We start from the raw sequence: 17,596 nt of genomic DNA, 5'->3' as shown, positions 1-17,596 counted from the left end.
CAATTAACTGAGGCAGAGAACTATAGATCTGCAGTTGGAAGTTTACTGTACATTGCAAATCATTCTCGCCCAGATATCTCAAATTCTGTGGCCATTTTAAGTAGACAGGTAGAGAAGCCTACATCTACTGGAAAAGCAGCATTGAAGAGGTTAATGAGGTATTTGCAAGGAACAAAGAATTATTGCCTGAAGCTAAATGCCTCTGGAACTGAGAAATTGCAGGCTTTTGCGGATTCTGACTGGGGAGCAGATGTCAGTGACAGAAAATCCACTTCTGGGATTTTAATTCAATTTGCTGGATCTAGCTTAGGCTGGCATTCTAGAAAACAAACACTTGTTGCTCTTTCCACTGCAGAAGCAGAGTTTTATTCTCTAACACAAACCTGTAATGAGGTTACATGGTTTAAACATTTGTTAAAAGACATAGGCATGGAAGTGAACCAGCCTATAACTGTTTATGAAGATAATCAAGCTTGCATTGCTATGGCAAAATCTGAAGCCTGCAGAAATAGAACAAAACATATTGATATTAGATATCAATATATCAAAGATATGATAAGCAAAGGAAAAATAATGTTAAAATATTGTGAATCAAAAGACATGATTGCTGATATTTTAACCAAACCTCTTCCTGTACCAAGACACAAAGAGTTGTCAAGAGAAGATTGGTTTGCATCTTAATCTATAGTGTAAAAAGGGGAGTGTTGAGGTTTTCCTACTAACGATTAAGACTGCTATTGTACCTAATCATTTTGGCCGGGTGAAGAGGTTGTATTTGATTGTCTCCTCGCACGTGCTTCATGCAAATTGCCTGGGGGGAGGATCCTGCCCAGACTTGTTTCTTACTTCCTCTTTTTTTTCTCTCTGCCGATATGTAGCAAGCCAGGCTTGCTCTCAATGAGAGCTAAGTCCTTTAAATATGTTTTGCTTTTTGTAAATAAATTATTTTTATAGAAATGCTTGGTGTGTGACTTTTCTGATCTCTCCTGGGCTAAAGGCTTTCCCAGCATTCTGCCAACAAAGTCATCCCTCCCTTCCCACTCCTTCATTCCTGGGAGAGCCTGATGCTTTTCCATTCCCTTTCTCCTAGGTAGCTGGGTCAGGAGGGATCCCTGATTCCTTCCATTCTTTCTCCCAAGTCTGAAGAATTCTCCTCCACCATTTCCCCATTCAGGAATCCTGAAGGGAAAGGAATGTCCACCTCCTCCCTCCTTCCTTCCCATCCCAAGGAAACAGGAGGAAACTGCAGCCAGCTAGGGGTGGGGTGTGGGGCAGGGGGGAAGGACATCTGACACCATGGTAGTTCATATAATCACAAAGATATTGCTTGAAGGTAGTATTTATCTTCTCTGCTTTACCACTGGATTATGGGTGATGTACTAAGGAAAAATAATTTAACATTCAGAAGTTGAAAGAGTTCTTCAAAATCAGGTCATAAATTGAATCTCTGTTTGATTGAATGAGATAAATTGAATGAGATTATTTGGCATGCTTTCAGGTCATAAAACGTAAGAGTGGGACAACTGGGCAATCTCTGCTATGGAAGAGTGGCCCCTGCAGGAGATGAAATGAACCATCTTCAAGAAAAGGTCAACAAGAACTAGTATAGTGTCCAGGCCCTTGACATGTGTTAGATTGGTAATATAATGCAAGGAAAGCAGGCCCCAAGTACCCACATGAGGGGATGCAACAGACTGGCTGATTTGGTGGTTAAAGATTTGGCATGACATCAGATTTGCCAAGAAGACAGATAGGTCAGGAGAAGAAGTTGGATAGTCTTAAATATACCATAATGTCCAGCTGGGTGATGCAACCATAAAATGTGATGATACAACCACAAAAATTCCTCCCTCTGGGAAAGAGGAATGTATAACTGGCTGCTCTGATGCAATTCTCCCTGTTCCCAAGAAAAAGGAAAGGATGAATTGGGGGTATCTCTAAAGGTGATCTATCTGAGGTCCTAGGCAAACATCCTGCTGCTGCATGAGGATTTGTTTGGTGAAGTATGCCTTCTGGTTCCCAGAGTATCACAGCACACTGTTGGTGATAGAGGTGGGAGGGAGATCATAGGGAGCAAAATATTTAGACTTGCATGAAAGCCCATCAACTTGCTTGTTCTGGGTACTAGAGACACAGGTGATGTGAACATTAGCCTCCCAGAGTTGTCGAGAATCGGGCGGTATACATTTAAAATAATTATAAGAATAAGAATAATAGCACCTGCCACAGAACACCCCAGACTTTACAATTGTTGATAAGAAAGACAAAAAAGTTGGGATAGTGGACATTGCAATACCTGGAGAATAGAAGAGAAATAGCTGGAGAAAATCACAAAATACAAAGACCTGCAAATAGAAGTAGAACAACTGTGGCAAAAGAAAGCAAATATAGTACCAATAATAATAGGGGCCTTGGGTGCAATTCCAAAACATCTGGAGTACCACTTGAACACCATCAGCACTGACAAAATCTGCAACCATCTGTCAATTGCAAAAGGCAGCTTTACTTGGAACAGCTCACATCCTGCAACAATACCTTTAACACCATCAAACAACAAAATTTGCCTATCCCAGGTCCTTGGGAAGGACTCGATAGGTGGATAAAAATGCCAAAACCAGTCTAAACATCTGGCTGACTGTGTGACCAATCATCATCATCATCATCATCATCATGATGGAAATTGTGCTCAACCTATTTTGTACTGCTTGAGTTTCTGAGATATAGATATTCCAGGTTCTTGTGGTTTGTCTGAACTTTGATGAGAGATGAAGCTTTGTCCAAGAGATGGCACCAGTTTTGAAAAGCATTATTGATCGTGAAAGTACCTTATTTAAAACTTCATAGTTCCTTCCTGCTAGCAGTAGCTGTCTAGAATAAAGGTTCAAGGGATTGGTAATATAATGCCAAAAAATCCTCAGTATAGTCCAAAATCCTCAGCAGCCTGGAGAATGGTTGTATTTAAGGCAAAATCAGAAGCATTCATTTGAACAAAGGGGCCAGCAAGATCTGGGTGGCAGGAAAGGAGCTGGGAGGCAAAAGCTTGTTTGAATGATAGAAACACCTGTTGTGCATCAGAATCCTATTGAACAGGGCCCCTTTCTTAGTAAGCTGCATTAGAACTCATGCGCATGGTGCAAAATGAGACATGAAGTGATGATAAAAGTTTAAAAAGTCTTCCCATATGCTGCTCCTTCACTTTTCATGGACCAACCAGGAGAAGCACAGAGACCACTTACATAGTCCATCTGGGTGTCCTCAGAAATGATATGGAATTCTAAATAATTCAAGTCAGACCAAAGACATGGTTCTCTAGCTTAGCATACATGATGTACTGGCAAAGCCAGTTAAGCAAAGCTTAGATATGTTCAGTTTGGTACCTGGATCTTCAGAAAATTAACAGGTCATCCAAATATTGTAGCAGTTAAGAGTTCAATATGTGAAAATGTGGTCCATAAGCCTTATAAAGTTTGAAGAAACATTTGCTAAACCATAGAGCATCATTGTGCATTCAAATGTTCCATAGCACATGTCAAAGGCAGTTAAGTACTCATGCAAATCAGATTGTAGGCCCCCCTGAGAATTAACCAAGTAAAAACACAGATCTTCTGTAGCCTTCCTAAAATTTTGGAAATCAGAGAAATGGGAGAGTGATCCCTAATAGTTACAAAATTCTGAAGGTGAAAATTGTGAAACGATCTCAGTACACAGTGATCTCAATCTCAATACAGGTAGTCCTCAGTTAAAGGACCATAACTGGGACCGGAATTTTGGTTGCTAATCGAAGCAGTCATTAAACAAATCTGACCCAATTTTACAACCTTTTTTGCGGCAGTCGTTAAGTGAATCATTGTGGGCATTAAGCAAACCAAGTGGCTGTTAAGCAAATCATGAGGTTCCCCATTGATTTTGCTTGCCAGAAGCTGGCTGGGAAGGTCAAAAGTTGTGATCACATGGCCACAGGACACTGCAATGGTCATAAATGCAAACTGATTGCCAAGTGGGTCCATGGTGAGTGCTTTATGTCTGAGCTCCACTTAATTGTCAGATTTCCTCCTCCTCAAGCTCCTGGTGGAGAGGACTGAGTCATTTCCCAACAAACCAGGCTTGGAGTGTCTGGGCATTTGCTTGCAACACACTCTTCTAATCCACATGCACAGCACTTCACAGTTGTTTCAAAGTGGGGAAATTTAACAGGGCAACCTTCTGCAAAACGGCCAGAAATTCCACTATATAAGCAAAGACCCTGTGTACACTGGCACTGCTGGCTCTCATCTACATGGGTTTGACATCCAGAGATTCTGACAAGTGGATGGAAGAAGAGGACAGGGCAATGAGAGGCAGTAGCACTCTCTCATTTCCCCATGCACCATGTGCCACAGTACTTCGAGCCTTCTGTTTGTGAGATGGATTAATGCTTCCAAAATGTTTGGAATGCCCTCTTTAAACTGGTCAATCAGAGCTAGTTCATTCTGGCACTTATCTTTAGCAAAAAGCTGAACATTTGCCTGTACTGGACATTTACACTGTTGCAAACATCAGACCTCATAGCTGGCTGCTGCCCGTTTGGTGAATCATCAAAAGCAGCCCTGGTCATGAAGTGAATATGAATGTCTCCATTAGAGCTTTGGCCTCCAAGAGAGCGGTTGCCCCTTTTGCATCCCTTCCAGTCAGAAGATCATAAATCCTGCTTGGGAGCAGTCTCTGGGAAATTCTCCCACTACCGAGGAGATGAATGCTTCCTGCTGAGTGATGAAACTCTTGGAACTTCCCTCTTACCAGACTGGAAGCAAGCGCAATTCGAGGACACAGACCTCTGATAATATATTTATTCTATATTAAAGCCCCCTCAACCCTAATGAAGCTGTCAGGGAAGAGTTCCAGCAAAGCTGTGTATCAAATGCAAGCCCTGTTTATAGTGAAGTGAAGGTGTAAATTCGTGTGCCTTTTTCTTCTGCAATGGGCTGGAAGCCACTCTCTGAGGCAAGGAGGATAGTCTCCATCTATTTGTTTCTGGCCTTGGCAGAACTGGCACTCACAGAAGGTCTCTAATGGATTTTTCCTCTAGTTTAACAGTGTGCAAAATCAGAATGTCACGGGGTATTTTGTAAATACTTTGCTGAAATCAAGATAGTAAGAGACATTCTATGTTGTGACTGATTTTCTGAAACCCACTGCCAGTTGTTTGTCTGAGCTTTGCTTGCTCCATCAAAACACAGACAGTTTTTTCAAACCATTGGGTTCTATGTAAGGCAGTAATTTCTTTTTGTTTTAAAAACCCACCCATAATTATCTGAATGAAAAGTGGCATGTAAATGTTTAAACAGACGTCAGCGCAAGGCAGGCTGGCAATCGGTATGCAAAGACATCAGGCAAAGATCTGCCAGGGCCAATCTACGCCAGGTGCTGACACACACTTCTGTTGATACAGGATTGGGGAGGGTGACAAATGGTTGTGTGACCATGTTGCAGAACAATGCCTGGTACAGAGCAAGGGGCTCAACAGAAAAGAATCTGGAGAGAGTGAGCTGGTACTGAGAATTGGATCAGAATAAGAACTAGAGAAAGGATCTCAGCCTGGAGCCAATTTCCATTTGAGAAGGAAATGCAGACCGATTAAAATCTAACAAGCTTTGTCATAATTAAGTTTCACTGAAACCAGTGGAACCAATTAGCTCTGGACAACTGAAAGCTGCCCTGCTTTCAGAAATACAAACCACATTTTGGGCAACATTCTTTGGAAGGAAGCCCCTCTGAATTGCTGGAAAATTGGGTTCAGATACACTGACTCTATTCAAGAATCACTTGCCTCCTTTTACATGCTGAATAAATTGCCATTTCATTAAGGATTCAGATATATAGAGGAGATTGCTGAGCTAGGGGGCAAGATTCAGTTTAGATGTAATGAAAAGGACCTTTTGTTGGCCCTCGGAGTCCATCAAAGAGTCCAGCCTAGGAAAGAATTGAGTCCCATAGCATCCTGAAGAAAGGCGTGTTGTTCAACTAGGCATATCCTGACATGTAGTGTGGCAAGCCAGATCCCACCTAATCTGCTTTAAGGATGCCTTTGTCTGGACACTCAGGCCTCCTGGCCTCACCAGACTTTTGCTTTAAGAACTGTGCTTCACCAGATAGAAAACAGTGTTTCCTACAGATTGTACTGGCCAACAGCAGATAGCATAGTACTTGTTCATATCTCTGACATAAACACATAAGGTGCAAGCAGAACTAATGTAGAAAAAGAGATCCTAAGCACATCTTTACCACAGAGCAGGCATATATCAGACGAATCTTTCAAGTAGGTGTAGAAGCTCACACACCTTGTCTTCAAAAGGAAAAAAAGAAAAAGACTTCTGCTCCATTGTGTAATCATTCCATTTTCTTGAGTTATAGATGCTCAAATACCTCTACAAATCTGCGCTGGTCAACTCACTTCTGGCCAGAGGGGACAGCTCACTCCAACAACTCTCCTCCACCATACAGCAAGCTTACTAGGGAGAAGACCAGCTAGAACTTTCAACTTAAGTGTGATATGTATGTATCTTCTGATATTCTTCATATGTAGAATTATGTTTTTTCAGTGAAACTTTTAATGGATGCATCGTAGAAGAAAACAATTAACTTCCGAACTGCCATGTAGTTCTTTGAATGAAGCAAGGGAACTACATAATAAAATTGTCATCGGCAAACCCTGCATTCCCCAAAATTAGTTCTTAATACAAACAACATAGCCCTTGTCTGAGAAAGAAAAGATCTTATTGTGGGCATTCAGAAAGAGGCACATTATTCCAGGGCTGAAAAAGAGAGGGGAGAAAGAAAAGAAAGGAACTTACAGCTTTGGGCTTGAAAGGAGGCTGAATTTCTTTCCGCTCAAGTTTGTCCCAGTCAATATATCGGAAGAAGGCGTGCTCTTTGATATCCCGTTCTCCTTCAGGGCCACACCCCAGCCGCTTAGCCGGATGCTTGGTCATGAGCTTGAACAAAGGAAAAGAAAGTGGTTCGCCTTTCTCTTAGACACAAAGCTGTCAGAATGAGAGCACCATGTTAGTAACTATCATCCTCAACTCCTAAATCATTTGTTTTCCACCACATAATCCTGCTACCCGGCTATGACCAAAGGTTCTAGGCTCCACAGACCCAGCAACATATTGGTGTTTTAATGGCGTTCTCGAAGCATTCCAAGGTGGGGCAGTCCAACTTCAAGGGAAGGGTTTTCCATAGATGGGGTGGTCACCAAGAAGACCTGACCCCAGGCGCTCTCTCTCATCTCTCAGGGGGAACTCAGACAGCTTCTCTTGGACAGGCTGCACAGGATGGCCAATTCAGTTCAAAAGAGACAGTTAATCAGGCAGTCAAAATCAGCACGTTCAGTTGTACTGAAACCTACTAATACAGGTAATCCTTGGGTTACGACATTAATTGGGACTGGAATTTCCATCCTGAAGCACCGTGGTCATAGAACACGACATCACGTGACCGCATTGCTTAGCGATGGAAATCCTTGCGGCCCCCATTGCTAGCGCTAACCAAATCCCACCGGTTGTTAGGCGAGGCTCACCCTGATCCAAGCCGTTCCCGGCTTGGCTCCTCCCAGCCCCCAGCCTTGGTAAGATAAGGGACGGACTCCTCTTGAACTGCCCCCCACTCTCCCCCCCACCTCTGCCCTTCTGGCTGTCCTGAACAGCGGCATTCGTCCTTCGGAGGACCTCAGAAGCATTGCAGGAAGCATCACGAAAAGGCTGTGCGCGATTTGGAGAGGGCCAGGCACAGCATCGTGAGACGACAGTGTGTGATTTGGAGAAGCATGTGCACAATGCAGAGAAGTGCACACGTGGTCTTGGGAAGAAGGTCTGGTGCGGTCAGCAGCTGCCTTGCATAGGTCCAGGTCACGTGAGTGTTGTCAGCAGTGGGAGGAAGAAGACAGCAAAGGTCAGATGGGGGCAGCAGAGCCTGTGGAGCGCAGGGGCGGTGGGAGCTTTGTGCTGTGGTGCCGGGGTGGCTGGCCATGGCGCAGGGCTTGGGGCAGCACCCCTCAGTGGTGGTGGTGGCACCAGCGGTGCTGGGGCTGAATTAGAGGCCTGGGGCCTTTGGCAGTCTCAGCTGGATGCCGCTGCCCCCAGTCCTCTACTTCAGCCTCAGTGCCGCCAGCGCTACCACTGGCGCCAAGGAGTGCCACTGTGCAGGGCGGCCAAAAGGGCAGAGATGAAGGGAGACAGGTGGGTGGGGAGAGTTGAAGCACCCCTGAGGTTTTTAAGTGTGGGCTGGCTGCCAAGCACCTGAATTTTGATCATGTGACTGCGGGGGCGTTGCAATGGCCGTAACTTTGGGGACTAAGTACCATTCATTCAGCGCTGCCTTAACTTCAAACATCCACAAATGTCCACACACCCAAATTTTACTGCATTTGGGAAATTTGTTTCTAGCCATCATCCTCAACTGGTAAATCTATCACCATTTAAAAAGTTAGGATTAGAACTGGAAGGACTGGAAGAGCTGCTGCCCCAGGCCCATCTGCCCCTCTGCTGCTTATCATTTACAGGCACAGAAAACACGTGCTTTCAGAAGATCCTACACAAACCCTGGTGGCATTCCGAGAGGTGGATGGTTGAAAGGGAGATTGGTCGGCTACAGGGTTGTTGGTTTCAGTCGCATGCACTCTTATGATGAAGGAGAAGACGAACGCACACAGGCTGTTTTTGCCCAACACTCTAGAGAAAGCTGAAATGGAGCCGAGCAATTCACTGTATAATGCAGCCCTCATTTTAAGCATGTGACGTGAACCAAGGCACACAAATGGTTTACTTCTTTAGGCAAAGCTGGTCAAGTGAACACAGCAATTTTGTTAACCAAAGTTTGAGCTTTAGTATTTTTGATGGGCAATTGGGAGATGGGATGGGGGGTGGGGGGAAGAGTCTCTGCACCCTCAAAGGAGCCCTGTCTGAGAAGATCCCCATCTTTAGCAAAGGGCCTGCCTTCCCAGGTGACAGAAGAAGCAGTGGGTTACTGCGGAGGAAATCTCTACAAGTCTACAACATCAAAGCAATTAAGTGCAAATGCTGCCACACCGTTCAAAGAATAATGATCTGCTTTTGGAATCTCTTTTTCATTAACACTGAGAACATGAAGGAATTGGCAGCATCCGGCCCTGAAGGCTTTGGCTTAATGAAACAGCCAGTTCTCAGGGAAAGCAGAGAATGCACGGTGGCAGTTTTTCTTCCCCGAGTCTCCTCCAGCCAAACCTTCTCTGGCCAGCACAGCGAGCCCTGGGCGGCGGCAGACATGTTAATATCCTGGCGGTGGTATTTGGCTTCCTTCCTTTCTGAGATGGAAGACAGATGGCGGATTTAAAAGCTAGATAGGCCACAGAGGAACTGTGAAAGAGGGTCCCGAGAAGAGCACAGCCAGCCTTCTTTTTCGGTCTGTCACAAGGAGCAACGTTCGTCGGGAGGAGGGAAGGGCTAAGGGTTCGAAGTTGGTCTCTGCCGTGGTCAGAAAAGAGCACGGTCAGGACAGCTAGTGCTTTACAGAGGAAGGCGTACAAAACAAGGGGTCTGTTTGCTGCTGTGAGCAGCTTAGAATACAGTCCTCAGCAGAGAGAGAGGTTTCAGCAGAGGCTGTACTTCAGTCATGGCATCTGACTCCAGCGGGGTTGAGGACCAAGCCAGCAGCCTCAAAGCGAAGGGGAGGCCTGCCGCACATCTTAAGGGGATGCAAGAGCAGCAGTTGATACCCAGCGCTGGACCCCTAGAATCCTTTCATGGTCCGTCTGCTTAAAGGAAGCCTCATTTGGCTGAGCAGGAGAAACCTCATGAAGGTTGAGGCAATACAACTAACCAGTAAGCAGAGCTTTGCACAACTCCAGGTTCTGCCTAGCAGAAGCAGGATAAATTCTATGAGGCTCAAATGAAATTAGGGTGTGCCAAATTCAGCCCTTGGAAAGCCTACACATCCTTATTACATTCATTCCGATAAAAGAGGATGAAGTGGCCAAGTGGATTGTAGCCTCTGATGGCTGGGAAAAATGGGGAAAAGGCAGGATTCCCAGCCTCATCAGGAGAGGGCTGGGCCAGAAAAGCCAGCTTTTTCATGCTGGGGCAGACTGAGAAATGGTTGTATCTCTCTGCAGCCCAACACGGTGTTCTGCGCTATTCCCCACCCCCAACCCCTTCCGCTGGGTCCCTTGTCACAGAATTAGCCACTGCACACAGCTCCAGGGAGGCTCCCACTCTCGGTATCTCTCTATGTACAATGCAGAAGGAGCCTGCTGGCAGCAGTTGGCACGGTGGAATTAAAGTTGTGCCATATGTGATGGAGGCGGAATGGCAAGTGGTTCCCACTGCTGCCTCTTCCTTCCCCAGTGCAGGGCCGCCGCCTCCTCCTCCTCCTCCGCCCCCCATCCCGGAGAGAGACACGGGTTCAGGAGGCAAAGCTTCTGCCCGCCAGCTCTGCTTCGCTGAACTTCTCGGACTGCTCCAAGGGGAGCAGAAGGAAGCTGTGTTTGTTTCAGCAAAAGGAATTTCTCACATCAAAATACTTGTGGGGGCGGGGGGTTTGCCAGGCTCAGCACATCCCAGATGGTTGAGGCTGGTCTTGCCACAGTTAAGCAAAACTATTTCCAGCCAGTTGAGACTCTGCCTGCAGAGAAACAGGCCACGCTCTTGGCTTTGCTTGGAACATGGGCGATTGGAGCCCTGGTTGGCCGGGTACCCTGTTGCTCGACTGGCTGCACTACGGCAGGGCCCGCCAGGGAAAGGAACCTGCTTCATTTTCCAGGGACCAGCAAACTGGCAGCTGCACCAAGGATGAGAGCAATTTCTGCCTCCAATATGGGGGGGGGGGCAGAGGGTTGACGCTCCTGGATGCTGCCAGTCTATTCACCTGGAAACTGAGTTGTTCCAACCTCCTTTGAAAGTCCCCACACAGAGGGGAAAGCTAGTGCTCCTGCTTATCTGGTGACACGCCAGGGTCTCCAGAGCAGATGCAAAGAGACTCCAGAGATCATAATAAAAGCTGTTGTTCTACAAAACATCAGTGAAAACACGTCTGTTTCACAGCCAACTCTATGTACTACCGAAGTGGGGGGGAGGGAGCCACTTCCACAAAGCTTGCTACCCAAACTAGCACCTCCACAGCTGTGGAAAGGAATCTCACAGTTTGGGTGACAGGAGTGCTTCCTTCTTTGCTGGCCCTCAGGTGATTTCTGCAAGAACTTCTGGGCTCCCTGCCCCAAGCAACCCAGTTTCTGGTGGCAGAGACTCATGGGGTTTTAGAGTTGGGAGAGACTGAGGTGCAGGAGGTGCTCTAGAACCACCAGACTGAGGCCCAAATTCCAGATTAGGGTTGGCCCCACCTCAGTTCCCCAATGCCTATCTTCTTGACTTCTGCCAGCACCCTGAGGAGGAGATTCCTTTGTAGCCCAACGTGCCCTACAAGATCTCAGAAGCTGCAATGGCTGACTGGGGTCAGTGGTTTCCCTTGCTCAGAAGCAGCTGAGCAGTGGCCATGCATCCTAGCTTGAAGAGTCCTCCCTCTGGGGTGGGGGTGGGGGGCAGAGCCAGCTGAGCCCCAGGATGTGCACCAGGTTCTCTTTCTCCTCTTCTGCTCCAGCTCCATGTTCAACAGCTGGAAGCATCTCCTTCTCCGGGGAGCTGCTGCCACCCAGGAGGACGCCTTGTCCTCTTGCAGCCGGAGGTGCGACTCCTCTGCAAACCGACTTCAGTATATTTGGGCCAAGCAGATCTCTCCCCAAGAAGCAGCTGCAGAATAAACCACTTTTCCAAAAGGCCGGCCTCCTTTTTGCCCGCTGGGCTGGGGAGTCTCTCCAGGCCTGGGGGTGGGGAAGGCAAAAAACTCCTGGCACCAAGAAGGCATGTTAACAGGGAGAGTCCCTCCCCTTCTGCCACCAGAGTGCACCTGCCGCGGACTCTGTTCCTAACACTGCAGCCAGAGCTGCCAGGAGCAGGGAGATGGCAGGGCATCGCTGCTTTTGGGGGGTGGCATACTCAAGTTCACACTGCATGATTTTCGGTGCGTACTCTAATGTAGCGTTATGTAAGTGTGTGTCATATCTTCCCCAGGCTCAAAATAAAGGCAGCAGCAGTGCGGCAGGAAAGGGAGGGTGCCCACAGCCTGCTTTCCACCACCACCCCTTCCCTGCTTCGGTTGCTTCCATTCAGTCTTGGCATTTGCCAGAAGTGTGAAAAGCGATTACTGAAAATCCAGCAGATGTTTCAATCAGTCTTATCTCTTGCCAATTTGCTGCCTTCCATTTGGAAAAGGAAATAAAATTGACAGGAAGTTCATCACAGTTATTGCTCAATCACTCCCCCAGGAGTCCCAGGGCACAGCTTCCTGGAACGGCTACAGCTGCAGCCTTGCAGAGGGGTCGGCTCACTCCTGCCCTGCCAGCCGCCCTTGCAGCCTCCTGGGACGCACAACTTCAGGGTCCGTGTGGTCACTGCTGGTGCCAGGGGAGGGGGCGTCCCCCCAGTGAAGCACCCCGGGAGCTGCTGGGCTCTTCGGCCCAAAGCGAGAGAAGCCATGGGGGAGGGGAGGGGGCGCCCCAGCCGTAGGAGCCCAACACGTTCTCTCCAAGGGGTGCACCGCTAAGCTGGGATGCCCGGAAAGCAGGGACTGTTCCACTCCACTCTGCCTTGGCCAGGCCCAACTTCCAGGGCCAGAGTCTAAAATGCACCACCTCAAGCTGGGGTGAGTTCAGAGGAAGGTTGGGTGAAGGATGCGGGGACATATAGCCTACAGAGGGAAAATGGGGAAGATAGGATATCCATCTCCTGAAGTCTAAAGGGTTGTCCCATGGAGGAGGGCAGGACCAGAACCAATGGGAAGCAGGTGCAGATTAGCTATTAGGAGGAATTTCCTGATAGTCAGAGTCATCAGCTCTGCTCAGTGGAACAGATGGCCTCACTCAGTGCAATGTCCCCCGTCACCAGAGGTCTTCAAACAGAGCTGGAAAGCCCTTGGTCTGAAATACTTCAGCAGATCCTTCACTGAGAAGGGGGCTGGACTAGATGACCTCTGATATCTCTTCCCACGTTATGATTCTATGACTTCTGAAAGTAGCTTTGGCACAGAATATTTGCTTCCCACCATGAAAAGCAAAACACACATCTTCAGCCTATCACTGCTGGTTCTGCATGGCCTGAGAGCATTCCCCAGTATCCAAGGTGATTTGGCCACAAAACTTCCCACAGGAAACTTCAAGGCGCAGAATTCAAAGAAAACCCTGCCAGACTCCTGTTGGACAGTGAACTGGGCACAGATCTCCCCCACCCCAGGCCCCAGGAAAGGGAAGGGTGGCCGCAGGGGCAGAATGGGTCATTCCAGTCCTTCTGCAGGCTTTGTGGCCATCTTGAGCAAGGGGAGAGGGCGGGAGCGAAGCAGACTGATGCCGCTGCAGCAGCAGCAAGGGGAGCAGAAGTGAAGGGGTGAGGGCACGAATGCCCATGAGGGGGAGGAAAAGGTGCACAGGAACCCTGCTTTCTGAGAAGGTCAACGGCCCAGCTACCCACAAGTGGCCGCCCAGCCCTCTCAAAAAACCAGGCACTGCTGAATGGCTTTTTCCTGTAACACCAGCCGCCCGACCTGGTCAGGATGCCATTGCACTCTGAAAGGGCCCCAAGTGAGCTGCAGCTCTTCTGCAACCTCAGCAAAGGTCAAGAGCTTTGCATAACTCACAGGACACGTTTGCCTTTAAAGTGCACTCTCCCTGGAGTTTCCAGTCCTGAGGCTGCACAGATGGACCTGTGGGGACGGGGACCTCTGGGTGGGATTTCTAGCAGGGAGGGAGCTGAGTCTTAGGAATTCCTCCGACCCCTCCAACTGTAGCAGAAAGAAAATGATGCATGGGGAGGGCAGAAGGGAGATGCGTGGCTGATTGAAAATAAAACCCGGGTCTGTCACAATGTGTTGGATTTCAGTCACTGAGGTTATTTCAGGACTAGCCTTTGCACTGTCAGTTACTCAGTGGGTCAAAGGACTCTGGAGCCACAAACCTAGCAAGATCCCTCATTTCTTTTGTGGAGGACAAGAGAAAAAAAAGTTGGGTCTTTCTTCAGCAATTCCCTTCTGGCATCTATTCTGCCCTTCTCCTTCTCCTTCTCCTTCTGGCAACTACTGAGTGAGACCTTTTATGGAAAATCTTAATTGATCTACCCCATCAAATCTAAGCAGGTAGAGGAATACTTTTCATTCTGTACTGGAATTTCCACGGTAACAGCCTTCCGCTGGGAAGACATTTGTTTTCTACACTGTACAAGCTCAACCAAAGAAGTGCTACAAGGGCCCCGCCCTGGCCATGTATCCAACCCGAAGCAACGTGAAGCACTTCTGAGATCCATCAACCCTGCATGGGAGACCTTCTTGCCATGAGAGGCTTTCATTTGCAACAGGATGCAGAAGAACAAGTGGTCAAAGTATCAGAACACCTGGCCTACGAAGAAGCTCCAGGCAACCTGCGGCTGCGGCAACAAGCCAGAATCCTCCTGATCCGGGAGTGAGATGCGGCAGCCAGAAAGCCAATCTGGTGCCACTCGCAGAGGTGCTCGTGGGAAATTCAGTGCCGGGAACCCCCCGTGTCATGGCGGCCACATCACAGCTGCTTGCCGCCTGTCCACAACTCAGCACCTCTCACACTGTGAATGCAGAGAGGTGTGCATGGCCAGGGCAGCTCCGAGGCATCACTCACCCCTTTGCAGATTGCCACCGCTTCTTTGCTCATGGATTTGGGATAGGCCACATTGTGCTCCATGATCGACTGGAAGAGCTCGTCTTCGTCTTCGCCCTCAAAAGGTGCCTGCATAATTGGGGAGCAGAAGAGGAAGGGGTTTCAGAGGCACCCAATCTTTTCTCTGGGGAGCTCCAGGGATGCTCACCACGAAGGCATACCCCCACCACACAATGCTGAATTACCTGCCCCGCCAACATCTCATACAGCAAGACGCCGAAGGCCCACCAGTCCACAGATTTCCCATAGGGTTGATAGGCAATTATCTGCAAGACAACAGAAACCACATCACCGTTGCAGGATTACGTCCATAGCCCTCGTGGTCCCACAGCCACGTGGTAGTAGCATTCTGATGGGAAATGTGGTAGGAGGGGAACCGTGTTCGTCTTTGGTGGCAAAATATCAGGAGGAGCCAGGCAGCACCTCTTCTGACTAACACATTTTGTTAAAAGGCAGAAGGTTTCCTGAGCTGCAGCTCCCTTCATCAGATGCAGACTGCAGTTGCACGGAAGGCAAAGGAAGGCTGATTGCTCGGCTCTCAGGAGCCTTGTGCCACGGGAGCAGATCCCGAACCAAGAGGGAACACACGTTTCTGAAATGGCAAGTTGTCTTTCCACTGAGCATGACCCACCAGCACCTGCTCCCTTATCTCACTGTTTGCAGTTCTTATGCTACATATTTGTAGAATATTTATTATCTGACTTTTACAGCAAATACCCACAGAAGGAAGTTTCCATGGAAATATAATGACACATCCAAATAAAAGAATTCCACAAACCCACAGGAGATAGCTATATAAATTTAACCAAATCCATACCTAACTTCCTTAGAGTGCAAAATCATTTAAGATGATGAAAACTTCATTAGGTCAGCCTCCACTGCCCAGCTCAAGAGGAGGCCATGTGTTCCCTCTCAGGAGGAGTCGGAGGTCACCACTGAAAAGGTCTCCTTGGAAAAAGTTAGGCTGATCTCACTATATGGGCAGGCTGCAATGGATGAAGACAACCTATCATGTAAGTTGATCCTACATCTCTGCAGGGCTTTACTGAAATTTAACTGGACCAAAACATAGCAGCAACAAGTACAAATCATAAGAGTTGGTGGCATCTCTGTGGTGCGTGAAGGAGTGAATTCTCTTCCTGAATGTCTGAATTTCACACACTTTTACAGTGATTTAAGTGTGAGGTCATTAATGTGTGTATAAAAGGAGCTAGGTTGTCTCTGCTCAGGAAATAGCACAGCTGGTGTAGTAGCTGAAGCTAGTAATCTAGCTTCAGCTACTACAAGGTAACTTGGTCTTCCAATGTACAAGGTACAAGGTAACTTGGTCTTCCAATGACAACTTTAGGACCACCACCAATCTACTTCTCTATTCTTTCTAAGGAAATGCAGCCCACTGAGAACAGGCACACTTCCCAATTCCTGTACCCAGGAACCTCCCAGCCATCTTGTCAAGATTCAATTTCAGTTTCCTAGCCTTCAACTACATCCTGACACTAGTTCAGAATACATACATATCGTTTCTCCTGATTCAGATAGTACACAGAAGGACAGTTGTCATCTTTTCAGCCTAGTCACAAAACCCCAGCAGCTCTCCACAGATGTTAAACAACACTGGAGGCTAACGAGTGCTCTGTGGCATTCACGGCATTACTGCCCCAATCCCCAGTTCTTAAAGATTATCCAGCGTGACACCATAGCTGTGGGGTCAAAAGCCACCAAAAGAATCAAGCAGAATTAATAGAGAAACATTCTATCTCTCTTCTGCAAGAAATAGTCTATCAGGGCAACCATGGCAGATTTTGTCCCCAAACCACGCCTGAATCCAGAATGAAAAAAGTCAGAATAACTGATGTCCTCCCAAAGTGTCTGCAGCTGCAACAGCCACCCTCTTCTCAACTGTCTTGCCCCCCAAAGTAATTATGACTGGGTAGTAATTGGCAAAATTGTCTGGATCCAGGGGTGAAGTTACTATTGTCCCCTTTAGGGCTAGTTTTTATTTTATTTTATTTTATTTATTATTTCTATAGCCACCCATCTCAACAAGTGACTATGTTTCCTTAGTATGCTAGTATGCTTAGTATGCTAAGGAATGTAGACCTGACCTTGGAAAGGGTGAGGAATGAGTGAACCATTAAAACCATTAAATGTTAACCATTTAAAGAACTGCAGAAAAGCTCATTCAGTCCTGAGAGACTGGAATCTTCAGCTGTCTTCTCCAACATCAACCCTCTTTCTGTCTTGCTTCAAAGCCCAGCTTCGTATTTTGTAGCATCCCTGGGAAAGCTATTGCCTGAGCAGTTCTGTTCTTTGTGGGTACAGGACATCACAGCGTCCAAATGTGTGTTCTAAGGCATTCATTGCTGTCCCACCAAGTGTGGTTTGCAGAGTGTTTCTGGGCTCCTTCACCGCTGACAGCCAGTACCAGAAAGCAGAGGCTTTCCACCACTCCAAAGTGCTATTTGTCCATTCAAAGGCTGGCTGCTGTTCCTGTTGTTATCCGTTTGGTCTTCCAAATCCCTTCTTTCAGTGTGCTCCTTGGCTTTCCTTGCTAGGGCTTGTGGATCATTTGCATCTTCAGCTTTTCAGAGTAGTGAAAACCAGCATAGCACAGGTTACTGTATTGATGTTTCTCCTTCCAGTTTTAAAACCATGCTTATCTTCTTCCAAATAGCTTCCCTCAAGGTATATTCTGCTTAATATATATTCTGTTAATTTCCTTCCTAAGATCTTTGTCTTTCTTGGCTTTGGCTTCTCTTTCCTTCTGGGCAGTTTCCCCCCTTTGTTCAGACATCCAGTCTGCTTTCTTCTGCTTCTTGGTCTTTCATCCTTAATAGCATCTTGCATTGCATTCCA

General features: G+C 47.3%; 1 protein-coding gene across 1 annotated transcript in view; it reads right to left on the bottom strand.

The window, feature by feature from the left end:
• The window catches only part of PRKCB (protein kinase C beta), a 198,289-nt gene that overhangs the window by 20,843 nt on the left and 159,850 nt on the right, over positions 1 to 17,596 (bottom strand). The window contains exons 14-16 of the mRNA XM_063315016.1: positions 14,926 to 15,006; positions 14,702 to 14,809; positions 6,831 to 6,971 (exon numbers count right to left, since the gene is read on the bottom strand). Of these exons, the coding sequence (XP_063171086.1) occupies positions 6,831 to 6,971; positions 14,702 to 14,809; positions 14,926 to 15,006 (330 nt within the window). The remainder of the gene's footprint in view (positions 1 to 6,830; positions 6,972 to 14,701; positions 14,810 to 14,925; positions 15,007 to 17,596) is intronic.

Source organism: Candoia aspera, chromosome 14 (assembly GCF_035149785.1).
Source record: "Candoia aspera isolate rCanAsp1 chromosome 14, rCanAsp1.hap2, whole genome shotgun sequence".
In the NCBI taxonomy this organism is placed as follows: Eukaryota; Metazoa; Chordata; class Lepidosauria; order Squamata; family Boidae; genus Candoia; species Candoia aspera.
This window is presented reverse-complemented; position numbering and strand designations above follow the sequence as displayed.